The sequence below is a fragment of the Martes martes genome (assembly GCF_963455335.1).
Source record: "Martes martes genome assembly, chromosome: 1".
Lineage (NCBI taxonomy): Eukaryota > Metazoa > Chordata > Mammalia > Carnivora > Mustelidae > Martes > Martes martes.
This window is the reverse complement of record NC_137888.1, coordinates 82719409-82737942: the sequence shown is the minus strand read 5'-3', so window position 1 is coordinate 82737942 and position 18534 is coordinate 82719409. Positions and strand designations below refer to the sequence as shown.

At 39.2% G+C, this 18534-nt stretch overlaps 1 protein-coding gene across 1 annotated transcript in view; it reads left to right on the top strand.

Annotated features, from left to right (window-relative positions):
- The window catches only part of RARRES1 (retinoic acid receptor responder 1), a 52356-nt gene extending 45452 nt beyond the window's left edge, over nt 1-6904 (top strand). The window contains exons 5-6 of the mRNA XM_080818858.1: nt 5476-5538; nt 6074-6904. Coding sequence (XP_080674984.1) covers nt 5476-5538; nt 6074-6223 — 213 coding nt within the window. The 3' untranslated portion in view covers nt 6224-6904. The remainder of the gene's footprint in view (nt 1-5475; nt 5539-6073) is intronic.
- The last annotated feature ends 11630 nt before the right edge of the window (nt 6905-18534 follow it).

The following is an 18534-nucleotide window of genomic DNA, read 5'->3' as shown; positions in this document are numbered from 1 at the left end:
TTAGTGTCACTGATCTTTTCTTTCTTTTTTTCTGGTCTCATTTCTATCTAATCTTTATATCCTTATAATTACAGCGAGCTTTGTCTGTTCTGTATACACAGAATATTTCATCCAAAACCAGCAAAATACACATTTTTCAAGCATACATGAAACATTTTCCAGGATAGACCACATTTTATAGTCCCATCTGGTCTACTATGTCTAATATGTTGATCAAAACCTTTGTTTCCTTAATTGATTTTCTGTATGAATGATTCACTGATGTAAATGGGGTGTTCCCTACTACTATCATGTTTCTCCCTTTATGTCTGCTAATATTAGATTCATGTATTTACGTGCTCTTATATTAGTGGCATAAATGTTTAAAATGTCCTATACTCTTGTGGAATTGATATATGATTATGCAATGCCCTTGTCTCTTGCTAGTTTTTGTCTTAAAGTCTATTTTGTCTAAGTTTTGCTGCCCTGATGTTTTTATTACTTCCATTTGCATCCAATGTCTTTTTCCATTCCTTCAGTTTCAGTCTGCTTGTGTCTTTAGGTGTGAAGTGAGTCTCTTGTAGGCAGCATATAGATGGGTCTTGTTTTTTTTAAACATTCAGTCACCCTCTGTCCTTTGAGTGGAGCCTTTAGAGCATTTATATTTAAAGTAATTGTTGATAGGCAGAGGCTTATTGCTATTTTGTTAATTATTTTCTGGTTATTTTTGCAGTTCTCTGAGTTCCTTTCTTCTCTTGCTCCCTTCTCCTGTGGCTTATGGGTTCCTTAGTATTATTTTGTGAATTGCTTTCTCTTTACATCTTGTGTATCTATTACAGGTTTTTGATTTATAGTTATCATGGTATTCATGTAGATCATCCTATGTGTATAGCAATCTATATTAAGTTGAATTTAAGTTTGAACATATACTAAAAGCACTAAATTTTTACTCTTATTTTGCATATTTTTGAGTATCTCTTGACTAGCTTTTGTAGATAACATTGAATTTACTGCTTTTACATTTTAGCTTCCGTATTGGCTTTATTACTGACTAATCTATTACCTTTACTATTTGTCTGTTTTTACCAGTGAAGAATCCCCTTTAACATTTTTTGTAAGGCTGGCTAGTGGTAATGAAATCCTTTGATTTTTGTTTGTCTGGGAAACTCTTTATCTCTCCTTCAGTTCTGAATGATGACCTTGTCAAGTATTCTTGGTTATGGGCTTTTTTCCTTTCAGCGCTTTGATGCATCATACCATCTTCTAGTTTGTGAAGTTTCTGCTGAAATATTAGCTGGCAGCCTAATGGGTTTTCCTTGTGTGTAACTATTTTTCTTCTCTTGATGCATTAAAAATTCTCTTTATCATTATTTTGTCATCGTAATGTGTCTTGGTGTGGACATTCTTTGTTCATCTTGTTTGGGGCTATCTGTGATTTCTGTATTTGGATGTCTGTTTCCTCAGATTAGGGAGGTTTTCAGCTATTTTCATAAGTTTTCTACCCCCTTTCCCCTCTCTTCTCCTTCTGGGATCCCTGTGATGCTAATGTTATTATGCCTGATGTGGTCACAGAGGTCCCTTAACCTACTCTCATTTTTTATTCTTTTCTCTCTTTGCTGTTCAGCTTCCTATTCCCCTGTCTTCCAGATCACTGATCTGTTCTGCTGCTGCCTCTAGTCTGCCGTTTCCCTTTAGTGTATTTTTCATTTCAGGTATTGACTTCTTCATCTCTGACTGGTTCTTTTTTATATTTTTTGTCATTTTTGTTGAAGTTCTGAGTTCATCAGCTTTTTCTCAAGTACAGTGAATTTCCTTACAGCCATTACTTTGATCTCTTTTTCTGTGATTTTGTCTTATTCTTACATTTGGGATATATTCCTCTGTCTCCTCATTCTGTTTACATCTTCTGGTCTTGAAATTAGTGGCCTTGTTTAGAAGCAGTCCTGTGGTGTCCTGTACATAGCCCCCCAACCCAAGTCTTCAGAACTGGGTGCTCCAGGGATGTCCCCTGTGTGGGCTGCATGAACCCCCTGTTTTTGATGAACTGTGATTGCTGTGGCTTTGCCACTGGTTGGGGCTGGCCCTCAGCACACCTGTTGCAGACACACAGGGCAGGGTTTGCTTTCCATGCTGTTGAGGGTCCTGTCTAGAGCAGCTGTGGGATCACTGGTAGGCAGGGCTGGCCCTCAGCATGGCTGGATGCAGTTCACCGCTGCAAAAGCTGTGGGCACCTCAAAGTACAGGGCCTGCACAGCCAGTGAAGAGGCCTAGCCCCAAGAACTGTGGGAGTGCTGGTTTGTAGGGTTATCTCTACCTCCTGTATCCAGAGCAGGAGTCGCACCAGACCTTACCAGTGTCGCCTGCTGGGTTTGGTGGGTCTGTAGGGGACACAGGGTCTTAGCAAGGTAGATGGAAAGTATTAGAACCTGCTCCATAAGCATCTAGCTATCTAGGCTGGGGAGAGCAAGAAAATGGCATCCACCACTTTTGTTCCTGGAGAAATCTCCTGTAGATCCCTGTCCCTTTGGCACATGTCCTAAAATTAGTCACTAAATCCCCTGCATGTATACCCCAAGTGTTTTGCCACTGTGCTGTGCTGACTTCTGGGCTGTCTTGGGCCTTATTATTTAGCATCCTGCCTCTTGAAGGCCTTCACTTCCTGTAGCCCTCCCTCTCTCCCAGAGCTAAGCCCCACAGACCTCATATCTAAATACTATGGGGACTCATCTTTCCAGGGTAGATTCCTAGGGCCAGGGGTTTTGGTGTGGAATCTGATCCTCTCACTGTTCTGTGGTTGTGACATCCCTCCCATGTGTGGTTGGTCATGTCAGGGGTCTGGTTCCCCACCATGTCTCCACCTCTTTCTGTTGTGGCCTCTCTACAACCAGCTGTGGGAGATCTCTGCCAGTCTTTGGGTTGTTTCCAGAGTTAGCTGCAATCCATGCCATTATTGCTTCAGTGTGTCCACAGAATGAGATGAACTTGGGATCTCCCTATTGTGCCTTCTTCCTACTCCTTAGGATCTCTTAACGTCAGTGCTTTTCATTTGCAATTATACATGACCCATTGCCAAACCAACAACCACCAGGACACAGTATGGTCCAAATCCAGCAGCTCCATTTCTGTCTTGTTCTAGCCAGTCTTTGATGATTCTCATCTGTCCATTAATATCACTCACCCAACCTACAAGTGGGAAAATTGGTATAAAAGTAATTGTAGAGTTAAGAAAACAAAAATGCAGAGGGAGTGGGGCACCTGGGTGGCTCAGTGGGTTAGGCCTCTGCCTTCGGCTCAGGTCATGATCTCAGGGTCCTGGGATCGAGCCCCACATCGGGCTCTCTGCTCAGCGGGGAGCCTGCTTCTCCCTCTCTCTCTGTCTGCTGCTCTGCCTACTTGTGATTCTGTCTTTCTCTCTGTCAAATAAATAAAATAAAATCTTAAAAAATAATTTTTAAAAAATGCAGAGGGAGTATGGTCACATAGTAGAAGCTTTAGCTTTTATTTTTATCCTGTGAGGTTTGGGTTTTAGATAAATAATAATTGAATATGCATCTGGCTTGCTGGGTCACCCAAGGCAAATCACTTCCATCTCTTAGGGCCTATTAAATGAGGATTAACAAACTTACTAAAGTCATTGAAATTAACATAACTGAAGCAACTGGTAAATTTGGTTTCAAAGTTGATACACATTTAGACTCTCCTTAAAGAAAAGTATGCCCATATCCACACAGATTTCCAGATTCTGCTATTGTGTAGCCACTAAGGACTTGCAGGATCTCTCAGCAAAAGAAGCAACCCAGCAACAAGCAAAACAAGAAACAATATTTAAAAAGTCACGAAGATCAGATCTATATACTGTTCTAGAAGACTAGATACAGGATGGTGGAGCTAGGTGCTCTGTGGCTCACAGTGGCTCAGGGAAGTAGAGAGATTATAGTTTTTCCAGAAGCTTTTTGGGTGGAAATTACTTTTTTTACACTTGGGACTAAAGTCCCCCTTTAATGCAATAGTGTAAGGAAGGACAGGCTTACAAACTCATAGCTCCAAATGAACAAGACCTGAGAGAAACAAGGCTAAAATACAGATATAAATAAAGTAAGACCCATCTAACCGGCACGATTATCACTTTAGAACTGAGGCCAGATTCCATTCCTAATGCCATGAGGACTGTACCAGGCACAAAGGAGAGATATTTGCTGGCTAGAGGGGGGGAAAAAAAAAAAAAAAAGATGAGGTCTTTCCTCACACCCTTAGCCCTTAATATGAATTGAGAAAAGTAAAAGCGAGCATTGTCTCAACTCTTACAGTCCGTAAAAGACACTGTCAGTGCCCCAGTCATCCCACAGTGATCAGCCCTCCTACCTGGAGGGCCCACTGGCCAAGGGTGCATTATACAAGCCTTCTTACCGACCTTATTATTTATTCAACTAATAGTCTACTTTGGATAGTATATATTAATAATTCAAGCCTACTTACTCTGTACTAAAGCCACATGGGTTCTGGTGGGGATCAGGAGTAATAAAAGGGAGCAAACAAAACGCTCTAGTCTGTCTCTAGGAAGATTAAAGTGCTGAATTACTGGAAAATGTAACAGTAAATCATCAATTTGGATTATAAGGATTTGGCATTTGTGATAACTTGAACAGAAGCCAAGGAGATTATTTCTGAATAACATTAAAAATAACTACTTCTTGGCAAGCTTGCGTTGATAAGGGCAGCCCAACCCTGGGATACTTTGCCAGGCCAGGCTGTGCAGTGTTCCCTTCTGCAGTTTTTGAATAAGCTCTGTTTTGGGGTTGGTGTAAGGATGCTTCCTCCTGGAGGGGGAAGAATCTATAAAAACAAAAATGGAAAGGTTTAATGATGTTCCTGAGGAAGGTCTTAATTAAATGGGACAGGGTTTACAAACATTATAATAACCCCAATTTTTGTATTAAAAAATATGTAACACTCAGTGTATTTAGCAAAGTAGCTTATCAAATGGAGTTGGAAACCCATCCTTTGTTTCAGACTTTCCAATTTTATGCCTAAAATCTAGAGACTGCTATGATTTCCTCCAGAAATGCTATTTTCAAAAACAGAATAAGAAGGCATTGTCCTGAAAAAAATACTTCAAGTTTACAAGTAAAACCAATTTATATATCAGGGCTAATATATCAAATGGAGGTACAGAGACAGTATCTAGATTCCAAAGGTTGTCAAAAAGATTCTCCCTATTCCCACAGCACTTAGCCTCTACCAAAACCATACTTATTAGAGAGCAAAAGTGAGAGAAAGATACTCAACTAGATTTTCATCTAACTCGGTGACAAAACAGTGAGAATCCATGACTGTCATGTCTCAATGCAGGCTGCTACCAGAGGAACTGGGGCTCGAATTGAAGAGGCAGCGGGAGATTCAAGGGGCTCATCCAAACAGGAATTTGACAGAAGCCTTCCAAACTCTGAGCTAATATGAATCTACCATTTTTAGACACTCTTTTTTTCCTTCCTCTAGAAAACCAATGACGATGCGATTGATTTTGATTATACCGTTCTACTCCATGAATTCTCGACACAGGTAAAACAGAACTGTATGTATGCTACAAGGTGGGGGGAGGGGCAGTAAAGTATTGTCCAGACTGAGAAGGCACCTTGAGACCAAAAAGCGAAGCAGGCAGCTCCACCACACAATTTACACAGAGTCTGATTCAGGGTAACTTACTGCCAAGGGGGGTCAGCAGGCAGGGATCAAGGCACCGCACAGCTCTTCTCTGCAATGTCCAGACGGTTCCACAGATTTGCTAGAACAAGGGGATGTGCCAGGGCCATCGTGGTGAGTTCAGGGGTCTGATATTTTAACGGACCTCGTCACACCATCGGTGCGGGGTTGGGGGTTCTCTACTAGTGATCCAAACAAGCTTTCCTGCATTCGGGTCAGGGCACACATTACCTCCGAGGGGCCAGGAACATGTTTCCGGGGGAGGTCAGTGCATGGACATGAACAAGATGGAGGGCCAGAGGCAGAGTCAGTACAGCCAGCTCTCCTGCAATACACAACTGCGTTCACCAGAAATCTCTGCAGCTCATAATATTTTAGAACTCTTATTTTCTAGGAAATCATTCCCTGTCGTATTCACTTGGTCTGGTACCCTGGTAAACCACTTAAAGTGAAGTACCACTGTCAAGAGCTACAGATGCCAGAAGAAGCCTCTGGAACCGAAGAAGGTTCAGCTGTGGCACCAACAGAGCTTAATAATTTCTGAAAAGAAAAAAGGATCTGCTTATACCAAATTCTAAAGTGAAGATATTTAAATAGCCTAAATCATTACTCTGGTAAAATAGGTAGGGTAGTCTAATATTTGAGAAAGCCTGAAAATACAATACTCAAAAATTAAAAATTAATGAAAAGATGCTGGGGTTTTGTTGTTCGATTAGTTTGGTTTATTTAATTCTGGGAACATAGGCATACACTGAACTCTGCTCAGTGCTTAACTGAGTTTCCTCCATGGGTTTCTCAGGGTTTTAGCCCTAAAATGTAAAAAACACTCAGTATATGCTATAATTAGATCAATAAGTGCTTAGCAAAACAGAACAAAACATTGATGGTCTCACCTCTGTATTTCTCATTACTTTGAACGAAGTGTAGCCAACTCTTTTCTAATGCTGAATTCCTTCTACCTAGGATGTAAAAAAGGTAATATATCTCAATGAAAGCAAATTATGAGGAAAATGTTATCAATTTAGAAGGAACTTTACTATTTTTTATCACTTCAAGCAAATACTCTTTTTTGATATCTACTTTTAAATAAATGTTTACATTTCTATATAAAATGTGTTCAGTATGTGGAGATTTATATACATATGCAAAATTTGTGCTAAACTGAATTAACTCTTAATATTGCTTCATTCAAGTATTATAAATAAAAGTTTCACAGATAAAGCCAAGTGTCTGCAAATAGAATTTCATTACATCACAATTCCATCAAATACGTACAATTTTCATTTCTAACAATTTGTACCCAGTGTTGGCCTAAATTAATTTATAAAAGTAAACACACTATGTACCATAATCAAATTCAGTAGAGTATCTCCCAAGGCAGGAAGAAGGGATCCAGGAAACATGGCCATATCATTTGTAGGGGAGGAATTCAAATTTTCTTCTACCCATCAAGATTCTTCCATCTGGCCTAAGATTTTAATTGATATGAGATAGATTAACAGGAATAAAAAACAGAGAGGCCCAGTAATCCAGTTGAGACCTAAAGAAATGACCAAGGCAGGAAGTTTTTAGACTTTATAAACAGTATAAATCTATAAGGAACTGGCAGGACAAAGAAAACTTTGGGAGCCTCAATTAGTAAGGAATGCTAAACAGAACCTGAACTAAGGTAGTAAATTAATAACAAGTAGCCAGGGTTGTAGACTTTTTTTAAAAAAGATTTTTATTCATCTATTTGACAGACTGAGATCACAAGTAGGCAGAGAGAGAGGAGGAAGCAGGCTCCCTGCTGAGCAGAGAGCCCGATGCGGGGCTCGATTCCAGGACCCTGGGATCATGACCTGAGCTGAAGGCAGAGGCTTTAACCCACTGAGCCACCCAGGCGCCCCGGGTTGTAGACTTTTTAGCTCTAAATTTCTCTTTAACCTTGTGGTATAGAAAGGGTACCTTTTCACAAGGGAGACTTGTTTCTTGCTTTCAGGAAGACAAAACGGGATCTGAATGTCTCTCTTGTATAGTCTGTCTCTTAAATAACTTTTACTTAAAAGAATCAATATGCCAAAGGGGACATTTTGGGGTGGACTGCCCTTGGCCTCTGTAGTTCCCACCACTGGAGCTTTCCTGGAAGTTTCACACATTACAAACAGCTGGTAGATTGTTCCTTCTTTTTGAATCTTGTTGAATCTCTTAGTTCTGACAATAGGTCAGTTGAGTTAAACTCAACTAGGACACAGTGATCTAGGTGTCTTCTCAAAGTTAAGCCTATGGTTCAGATAGATAATAAGAGGCATTTCTATGGAAATAAAAACAGTGGTTAAGGATTGGATCAAATTTTAAATCAGTTTCTGAGTACTGAAAGTAGCTACTCGAGAAGATTTCTAAATGCGGGCTTACAGCGACTTCAGATAGGTACTTTTAGGGGTGGTGGTGCTGATCTGATTTTCTTTGTAGTTTCAGTATTTCTGGTGATTGCTCTGAGTGGCCCATAGAAAAACAGGCATGAAGAATGTCTATATATGAGCTGTTGTGGTGATTTCTCTGAATTTTACACCAAGTTGTTCATACTCAGTTTGCAGGGCTCCAGGGAAAAGGCCAGTTGTAGTTCTCAAATGATTCAAGTCAAAAGGATAGCAAAAAATTTGAAGATATTCATTTGGAGAGTTGTGGCCAGGCACTGGAGGAAACTAAAAGAAATCAGGATCTAGTCCAGTTTAATGTGTTAGAATCTAATATCCACAAAGGCATGTTAGTGAATCAAAAATTTTCTCTCTATACTCACCCTTTTTTTTTTAACCAAAGATAGCCAGATTAAGGCTAATTTGTTTGCAAAATAAATCTAATTTCAATAAACTTGGCCTAATTATATAAGTACAGCAAGAATAGTGATTGGTCGTAAAGGTTCTTTTAAATCTGCTTTGTGTGAACTTTTTTTTTTAAAGATTTTTATTTATTTATTTGACAGACAGAGATCACAGTAGGCAGAGAGGCAGGCAGTGAGAGGGGAAGAGAAGCAGCTCCCCGCCGAGCAGAGAGCCCGACTCGGGGGGCTCGATCCCAGGACCTGAGCCAAAGGCAGAGGCTTTAACCACCCAATGGTTAAGGCGCCCCTGCTTGAACTTTTTAAAGAAATCTACTGACTGAAATTTTAATAGCCTCTAAAATCTATAAGCCAAGCCAAATACTTGCAATGAGACTTGGCCCGTAATACCTATAGTTTTGGGTTAATTCCTCTCTTCTTGAGGTCCCCAGAATATCCTGAAGTTCTTGTACCCACAATGTAGTGACCATGCTTACTCACCTAGTAAGGTTACTTGGATCCCTGTAAGCAAGACTTTCCTCAACTTTAAAGTTCTGTGGGCATTTCTGAGTCTACCCATGTGTCCCTCAAATACAACATTCCAGTGAAAACCGTGGTAATATAACCAGTGTTTCCAATTATGTCCTGTTATAAGGAGAACAAATTTTTACTAAACTTAAACAAATAAAAATTGTTATGAAAATGTAAGAATACTCACTGAAAGTTGAGGAATTCTGGAAAGATCAGGTAGCTCCAGAGAAAAAGATAAAATATACCTTTGTGAACAAATTAAAATATTTATCAAATTGCTGTAAGTCATAGTATAAGAGAAGAACTTTCCCTTAAATCTGAAAAATCATATTTAAGAAAATCATTAATAGTTCCAACAGAAATGTCATATAAATTAAAATCATCCTCTTCAACTCATTCAGTCCCATTTTATTAAGTCTTGTTCTGCTTGATTCTAGTTTTTCCACTGGTTCCAGAAATTCTTACCCAGTTCAGTTTTTTTTTTTTTTTAAGATTTTATTTATTTATTTGACAGAGAGAGATCACAAGTAGGCAGAGAAGCAGGCAGAGAGAGAGGAGGAAGCAGGCTCCCCCGCTGAGCAGAGAGCCCGATGTGGGGCTCGATCCCAGGACCCTGAGACCATGACCTGAGCCAAAGGCAGAGGCCCTAACCCACTGAGCCACCCAGGTGCCCCACCCAGTTCAGTTTTATAATCAGGGTCATCAAAATAAATCCTGTACTCAGAGTTCCTCCCACAAGTCTCACCGAAGATGAAACACATCTACAGGGAAGCTTTTGGGAAAGCATCTGAGTAAAAGTACATGCGTCTGTAAATGATAAAAGACTTAAAAATGGCCATGGTGAAATAGCTCATTAGAAGGAATTATAAATTTGGTTGTTTCTGTGACACATAACACATTGAGATAACAACATACTAGGACATACCAGGTTTCATAGAATTTTCTAAACACTTATTTTAATAACCTAACTACACAAAATTAAGAGCATTTAGTATCACTTACTGAGAGTGCTTCCCATGTAATCGAACGTAGCAAGCCTAATTAGTGTAACATACCTCCCTTTGTATAAGAAGAACAAATCTTTAAATGTTCCATAAGGCCTCTGGAATATTTCAGTTAGAGTGTGGTTAAAAGATATCATTTTAGACTTTGATTTTGGCAGGTTTCTCAAAAAATATCAGAAGGTTTAGACATTTGATTAAATAGGCTCACAGATCAATCTGAAACAATACTTAACAAAAGTGGTAAAAGATTTCAAAAGCAAGTACAGAAGGTTATATAGTTGTGAGCAATAAGGCTCAGGTTTTTTGTTTGTTTTTTTTTATAAAGACCCAACAGAGACAAAACATAGCATCTTTGTGTTTCTAGGCAGATTACACGAAAGGTAAAGGAAAACTTTGTTTACAAACTCTTATAAAAAGCAAATCAATAGCCTAAGAAAATGTGTTCCTTTTAACAGAGAGAAAAAAACAAATTCTAATTTTGTACCACTGTACTTTTGGTAGAACTCATTTGTTTTTTTTTAAGATTTTATTTATTCATTTGACAGAAAGAAATCACAAGTAGGCAGAGAGGCAGGCAGAGAGAGAGAGAGGAGGAAGCAGGCTCCTCGCCAAGTAGAGAGCCCGACGCGGGACCTGATCCCAGGACCCCGAGATCATGACCTGAGCCGAAGGCAGAGGCCAACCCACTGAGCCACCCAGGCGCCCAGAACTCATTCTTAAATATTAATTTTAGCCAGTAATGACCATATATAAAATTCCTTTCCAAAGGCTACTTTGCTATGAACCTTCTACAACTTTTTGACTTTCAGAATTTGTCCTAAGTTTTCCCTCTTCAAATAATTAGCCTCACTTTAGGACAAAATTGTTTTCTCCCTCAATAAAAATGTATTTTTTATATCACACACTTTTTCTTACCAAAAACATGTACTTTACTTTCCTTGCATACAGAGCTGTTTCTCTTATTTCTAGTACATTTAATACCATATATTAATTAGAATTCCTCACCCTTAGAAAATTTAATTTCTAGGGAAAACTAAGTAGTAAGCAATTATGAATTGCCGGTTACACCACCAATTTTTTTTTTTAAGATTTCATTTATTATTTATTTGACAGAGAGAGACACAGCGAGAGAGGGAGCACAAGCAGGGGGACTAGGAGAGGGAGAAGCAGGCTTCACGCAGAGCAGGGAGCCAGATGTGGGGCTCGATCCCAGGATCCTGGGATCATGACCTGAGCCAAAGGCAGACGCTCAACAACTGAGCCACCCAGGTGCCCCTACACCACCAATTTTTACATTGGCAAATTTATGAATGCATTATATAACTTCTAGGAACATGAGTTTTGTCATAATATAATATTTTAATAAAGCACAAAACATGTTTACTAACAGACCCAAATTGATTTTTAGTTTCCCTGTAATAAGGAAACCAAAAGTAGATAACCATATGTTTAGTAATTGTTTCTTATTTTGTCTTATTTGGGAATGACCTAGATATTCAACGAATTCAACATAGTTCATCACTTAAACTTAGTAAAACTTCAAAGTTCTAGAATTACCAAAAAGATCTGGGGGAAACAATTTAAAAAGTTCACCTCAAAACTTTTTTTCTTATTTACGTCTATTCAATTTACTTATTCTTAACAAGTATACTTAAGTTACCCATAAAAACTTAAAGAGATAGCAAAGTCAGTCTTCCTCTCAAGCTCTGGTAATTATTTTTTAAACATTTTTTAAACATATTTTTAAACATTTTTTAAACATTTTTAAACATTTAAACAGAAATAACACCAACTTATTTGACTCTAAGTAAACACAAGCAGAATAAAAGTTTTAATTTTAATGCTGGTAATCTTAAAAACATGTCTCTTTTAAACCAACAACCTTAAATTAGCTTCAGTACAGAATATTTTTCCAGATCATGTGAACTTGAAAAACATTTGGGTTAGTTTCTGTCTTTCTAAGAGTTTTACAATGCCCAGTCCTTAGAAGTGCTTGCCTTCAAACCAACTAAATAGAGGTCTTTCACAAACTAATTTTAGCAAGACAGATGATAGATAGGTAGACAGACACACAAACAGATACAAACAAAAATCTTAGACCTTTTATTTTTACTAGTATTTGTAGTGAGGACATTATAGACCTGATTTCCAACGTATTTTGTTTTTCTGATGAGAAACTTCTTTAAGTTTGTATTTCAAAGGATGGCTCTTAGGTCCCAGAGAAGATGGGGGTAGAAAATTTACATCACAAAGACATAGCGAAAGAATGCAAGTTTTCTCCAAGATGGACTTTTTGGGACATACTGGCTTCTCAGAGGTGCTAGTCTGGGCATATCAGCCCTTTTAGCAATCTGTGTTTTGAAAAAGCATCTTTTCCCTTTTTAAAATTCCATCTCATGTGAAATAAAACCAAAAATAAACTACTGGGACTATATCAAAATAAAAACTTCTGCAGAGCAAAGGAAGCAATCAACAAAACATAAAAGACAACCTATGGAATGGGAGAAGATATTTGCAAATGACCTATCTGGTAAAGGGTTAGTATCCAAAATATATAAAGAACTGCTATAACTCAACACCCCAAAGCCAAATAATCCAATTAAAAATGGACAGAAGACATGAACAGACATTTCTTCAAAAAGGACAACGAGATGGCCAACAGACATAGGAAAAGATGCTCAACATCACTTATCATCAGGGAAATGCAACTCAAAACTACAATGAGATATCACCTCACACTGTCAGAGTGGTTAAAATCAATAACACAAGAAACAACAGGTGTAGAAAAGGTTGTGGCAAAAAAAGAACTCTCGGGCAGTTGGTGGGAATGCAAACCGGTATAGCCGCTGTGGAAAACACTATGGCGATTCCTCAAAAAGTTAATATTAGAGCTATCCTATGATCTAGTAATTGCACTATTGGGTATTTACTGAAAAAATACAAAAACGCTAATTCAAAAGGATACATGTACCCCTATGTTTTTTGCAGCATTATTTATAATAGCCAAATTATGGAAGCAACCCAAATGTCCACTGATAGATGGATAAAGATGTGGGGGGGGGTGTGTATATATATATATACACATACACACACACTAGTTATATATATATGTTTAATATATATTATATGTAAGTATATATACACTATTATATTAATATATACTACTAGTATACATGCTATTTATACATACTATTTATACATTTTTTTAAAGATTTTATTTATTTATTTGACAGATCACAAGTAGGCAGAGAGGCAGGAAGAGAGAGAGGGGAAAGCAGGCTCCCTGCTGAGCAGAGAGCCCGATGTAGGGCTTGATCCCAGGACTCTGAGCCATCCAGGCGACCCAAGATTTTATTATTTGACAGAGATCACAAGTAGGCAGAGAGGCAGGCAGAGAGAGAGAGGGGCGGAAGGAGGCTCCCCGCTGAGCAGAGAGCCCAACGAGGGGCTCGATCCCATGACCCTGAGATCATGACCTGAGCCAAAGGCAGAGGCTTTAACCTACTGAGTCACCCAGGCGCCCCTATACTATATAGATAGATAGATAGATAGATATAGATATCTATATCTATTTAGATAGATATCTATCTATCTATCTAAATGGATAGATAGATATGGAATATTACTTAGGCACAAAAATGGAATGAAATCTGACATTTGCAACAACAAGGATGGAGCTAGAGTGTATTATGCGAAGTGAAATCAATCAGAAAGACAAATACCATATAATTTCACTCTTACATGGAAACAAAACAAAGGAAAAAAACAGAAAAACCAAAAGAGACTATAGTCAAAAAAACAAAACAAAACAAACAAACAAAAAAAAAACAGGTGGTTACCAGAGGGACGTGGTAAGAAGATGGGTGAAATATGTTAAGGGAATTACACTTACAGAGCCCCCTGGGTGTCTCAGTCTATTAAATGGCTGACTTTTTTTTTTTTTTTAAGATTTTATTTATTTGACAGACAGAGAAACAGAGATCACAAGTAGACAGAGAGGCAGGCAGAGAGAGGGGGTAAGGAGGCTCCCCGCAGAGCAGGTAGCCCGATGTGGGGCTTGATCCAAGGATCCTGAGATCATGACATGAGCCGAAGGCAGAGGCTTAACCCACTGAGCCACCCAGGCACCCCTAAATGACTGACTCTTGATTTCAGCTCTGTTCATGACCTCTGGGTTGTAAGATCAAGCCCTTTGTCAGGCTCCACGCTCAGTGGGGAGTCTGCTTCTCTCTCTTTCTGTCTCTCCCTCTGCCCCTCCCCCGACTCATGCTCTCTCTCTAAAATAATCTATTAAAAAAAAGAAGAGTCCACTTATCATATAATGAGCACTAAGTAATGTATGGAATTACTGAATAACTATATTCAGGTTTACACCTGAAATTAATATAACCCTGTATATTAACTATACTGGAACCAAAATTTAAACCTTAATTAAAAAAAAAAAAGGTGAGAAACAAGATGGGATCGGGAGGGAGACAAACCATAAGAGACTCTTAATCTCACAAAACAAACTGAGCGTGGCGGGAGGCGTGGGGTAGGGAGAGGGTGGTGGGGTTATGGACATTGGGGAAGATATGTGCTATGGTGAGTGCTGTGAAGTGTGTAAACCTGGCGATTCACAGACCTGTACCCCTGGGGCTAATAATACATTATATGTTTATAAAAAAATTCTTTTTAATTATAAAAAAAAAAGGTGGGCTTGAAAGGTTTCTAGAGTTGCATTACTGGTTTTGTAGCAATTCGTAAGACAGACAGTTGTTTCCGATCCCCAAAGAAATGGATTATAGACTGAATATCTATGGATTGACCTGCCTTTTTAATTAAACTTTTACATTTTTTAAAGATTTATTTATTTTAGAGAGTGCGTGAGAAGAGGGAGGTGCAGAGCGAGAGACAAAGACAGAGAAGCAGACTCCCCGCTGAGGGTGGAGCCTCGCAATGCAAGGGCTCAACATGGGGCTCAATTCCACAAAGCTGAGATCATGACCTGAGCCAAAACCAAAAGTCAGACAATCAGCACACTGAGCCACCCACGTGCCCCAGAAACTTTTAGTTTTTCTAGTATCAGGGAGATTTTCAACTAAAAAATGGAATCTAAAGATTTTTGCCTTTGTAAAATCTGTGTCAAACATTTTAACAGAAGTCTTCTTTTCTGAGTACAGAACTTAACCTTGGCTTCCATTAGTGTCTGAATATTGGCCTTCCCCGATTCTTTTGTAGAACTAGGAGAAATTTTGGCCTTCTGTTTTCCCTCTGTGAAGGGCTTCTCCACAAGCCTATGTGCCCGAATAACCATAGTATAATCATGGTGGAAGAACTCACCTTAGCAGCCAGTCAAGGTCTCTGGGAGTGGAACTGGGAATAGCCATTAACCTAATTCTTCTCTGAAGTTGGTTGGATCTTCTGAAAGTGGAGGAAAAGAGGCTTTTTATTTCAAAAGATTGCTGCTGTTCAGGAGACATGGGTTTTGCAGTAGTGGGGTCTTAGATACATCACAATAGTACTGCCCAGAAATTCCTAAAGCTGAAAGGGCCTGATTACAGCGAAGCAAGCCCTACTGCCTGTCCGGGATGCTTCTGCTAAACTCACTTTCTGGTTTTCAGCATGTACATGACTAGTCTGAATAGCCTGTTTCCTTTAAACCTAGAGATTAGACCAGCATGTTCTCTGTGAATCTTCCAGGGAAAGTTGAAATAGGCAGATGGGGTTTTTAAGAGGATTTTAAGAGGAATTTATGTTAGATGTGGAGATTAATATCTTAGGTCTAATTTTTTTTTTTCATCTCATTCAGGGAGTCCCTAGGTATAGTGATTATACTAATCAGACAACTGAGAATTCTCCATAAATAATTTTTTCCTTGCAAATACAGCCAATTTAAAGGAACCCTCTCTGGCCACTGACAAGTAGGATCTTATTAATTCCAATAGCAACTCAAACTAATAAGCCCTTTTATGGTGTGATCAAATATGCAAGAGGTGTCCCTCTCTAGGGTAGATAAGGCAGCTCCTATCATACAAAAGTTTACTCCCAAAGATTGTCTAAGAAAGCAAAGGACTTTGTTGCACAGGCAGTAAGGATGGTATAGTGAAAACGGTGTCAGCACTCTCCCACAAAAATGAGTAGATCCGCTAATGTGTGACGGCAGCCAACACTACTGGAATGGGACTTTCCAACACTAACAAGCAATGAAGGATGACATGACAGAGGCCCTTGTGGGCTAGGACATTTTATGACAAACTCCCTTGAGGACAGGCATGCCCGGACAAAGCGTGCTGCTCGTAACTGCAGGTCTTGGAACCCCAGTCTATTTGGCCACCAAGGTGCACACCAGTAAGTGCACGTCCAGACAGTGAAGACCAGGGAGAAGATTCTTACTGATCACAAAGCCAGGCTCTTAGGACATTTAACAAGATGAAAGGAAAAACCCCATGTGCACATTGACAGCTTTAGCTAAGTGCTGGGTCTCTCAGATACAGGTCTCTCTCATATCTAGGAGGATGTGCTGTAGGTTGAGATTGTGTGGTGTTAGGCAGGTGACCTACTGTTTCTGTTTTTTGTTGTTGTTTTTTTTTTTAAGATTTTATTTATTTATTTGACAGGCAGAGATCACAAGTAGGCAGAGAGGCAGGCAGAGAGAGGGGGAAGCAGGGTCCCTGCTGAGCAGAGAGCCCAATGCAGGGCTCGATCCCAGGACCCTGAGATCATGACCTGAGCCAAAGGCAGAGGCTTTAACCCACTGAGCCACCCAGGCGCCCCAGGTGACCTATTATTAATCTAACCTGTTCTGTGACCAACTGATCCTAACACGGGAGTCCCTGAGCTAGGCAGTAAGCACTCTAACAGCTTTTAAGTGCTCAACCCATGCCACCAATTTTTAGGCTCTGGCTTCCAAGATTGCCCATGGCAACATCCTTTACCTCATGTGCACATTAATCTACAGGAAACTTTGTCCAGCAGACACCAGTCTTCTGAGAGCCACCACCTCATGAGTCTGTGAGGCTGGCTCCAACAGTGCACTTCTAGAGCACAGGCCTGCTTTCTGCCCCCTGGAAGTTCCTTTTTATGACAAACAACACAAAACACAGAGACAAAGGAAAAGACCATCTCTGGGAGGAAATGGATCAATAATAGTACTCAACCACATTTTCACCAAGACTTGCTAAGTCCAGTGTATTAGTTCCACAGTATTTTCTCTTGCTAATCTAAAGAATAAAGATTCTCATTACTCTCACTCCACCAGATTCTGCAGAGATTCTGGGAGGCAGACATGGAAAGAAATCTTACCTTCTGCTGGTTTTATGTCAGATGTCCCAATACCTTAAAACTGCAGAATCTTCGGAGCAACTACCCCGTGGAAGCCAACTATAGGGGAGGAATTTAAATTTCAGTCTACCCATCAAGATTCTTACAGCTAGTCTAGGAATTGGTAGGTGACAGGATTAGTAGTGACAGAATTGTCACTACTAATAGGTGACAGATTAACAGGAGAAAAAAAAGTTTTATTATATGTGCAGAGAGACCCAACAGTGCAATTGAGACATAAAAAACTCAGTAGTTTATAGATAGATAATCTATGAGGAATAGATAGGACAAAGAAAACTTAACTTTCATTAACCAATGAAAGAATTCTAAACTGAATTAGGGCTGAGGCAGTAAATTAGTAACAAGTTATAAGCATTGTTTATACAGCTTTCTTGGCTCTAAATTTCCTATCTCTGATAACAAGGATGTTTCTTTACCTTGTGGTACAGAGATGGTGCCTTTTCACATCAGAGATTCATTTCCTGCTCTTGGGGAGAGAGGGTGTGGTCTGAGTGTCCTTGTACACAGTCTTGTCTCTTATGCAACTTTTATTTAGAATAATCAATATTCCAGGGTGCCTGGGTGGCTCAGTGGGTTGGGGCTGCTGCCTTCGGCTCAGGTCATGATCCCAGCATCCTGGAATCGAGTCCCGAGTCGGGCTCTCTGCTCAGCAGGGAGCCTGCTTCCTCCCTTCTCTCTCTGCCTGCCTCTCTGTCTACTTGTGATCTGTCTGTCAAATAAATAAATAAATAAACTTTTAAAAAAAAAGAATAATCAATATTCCAAAGTGGGACATTTTGGGGTGGTCTGTCCTTGGCTGCTACACATTTAATGGAATGCTTATATGAGTGTCTCAAAACCATTAACCAGGTTCCTTGGCCAGTAACTGATTAGGAAGCATCAGCCTTAAAATATACCAAAATATTACTTTTAAGTCTATACTGTATGAAAATTAGAAAAGTTTACACCGAAAAGAAAAATTTTATAGACATAGACTACAACAAAATAAAAATGAACAGATACTTTTTAGATCTAATTTATGTATTTTTCTATTTAAACCCCTTTGTTTCATCTTCCCAATATCCACCTGATTTAAAAAACAATTATGTATCATAAAACACTGGAAACAATTATTTAAATGAAACATATCTCCCACCTATGTAATAATGCAAAGAAAATACTTTTCCTAAAATATCCATCTACAAGGATTAAATCAGGTCA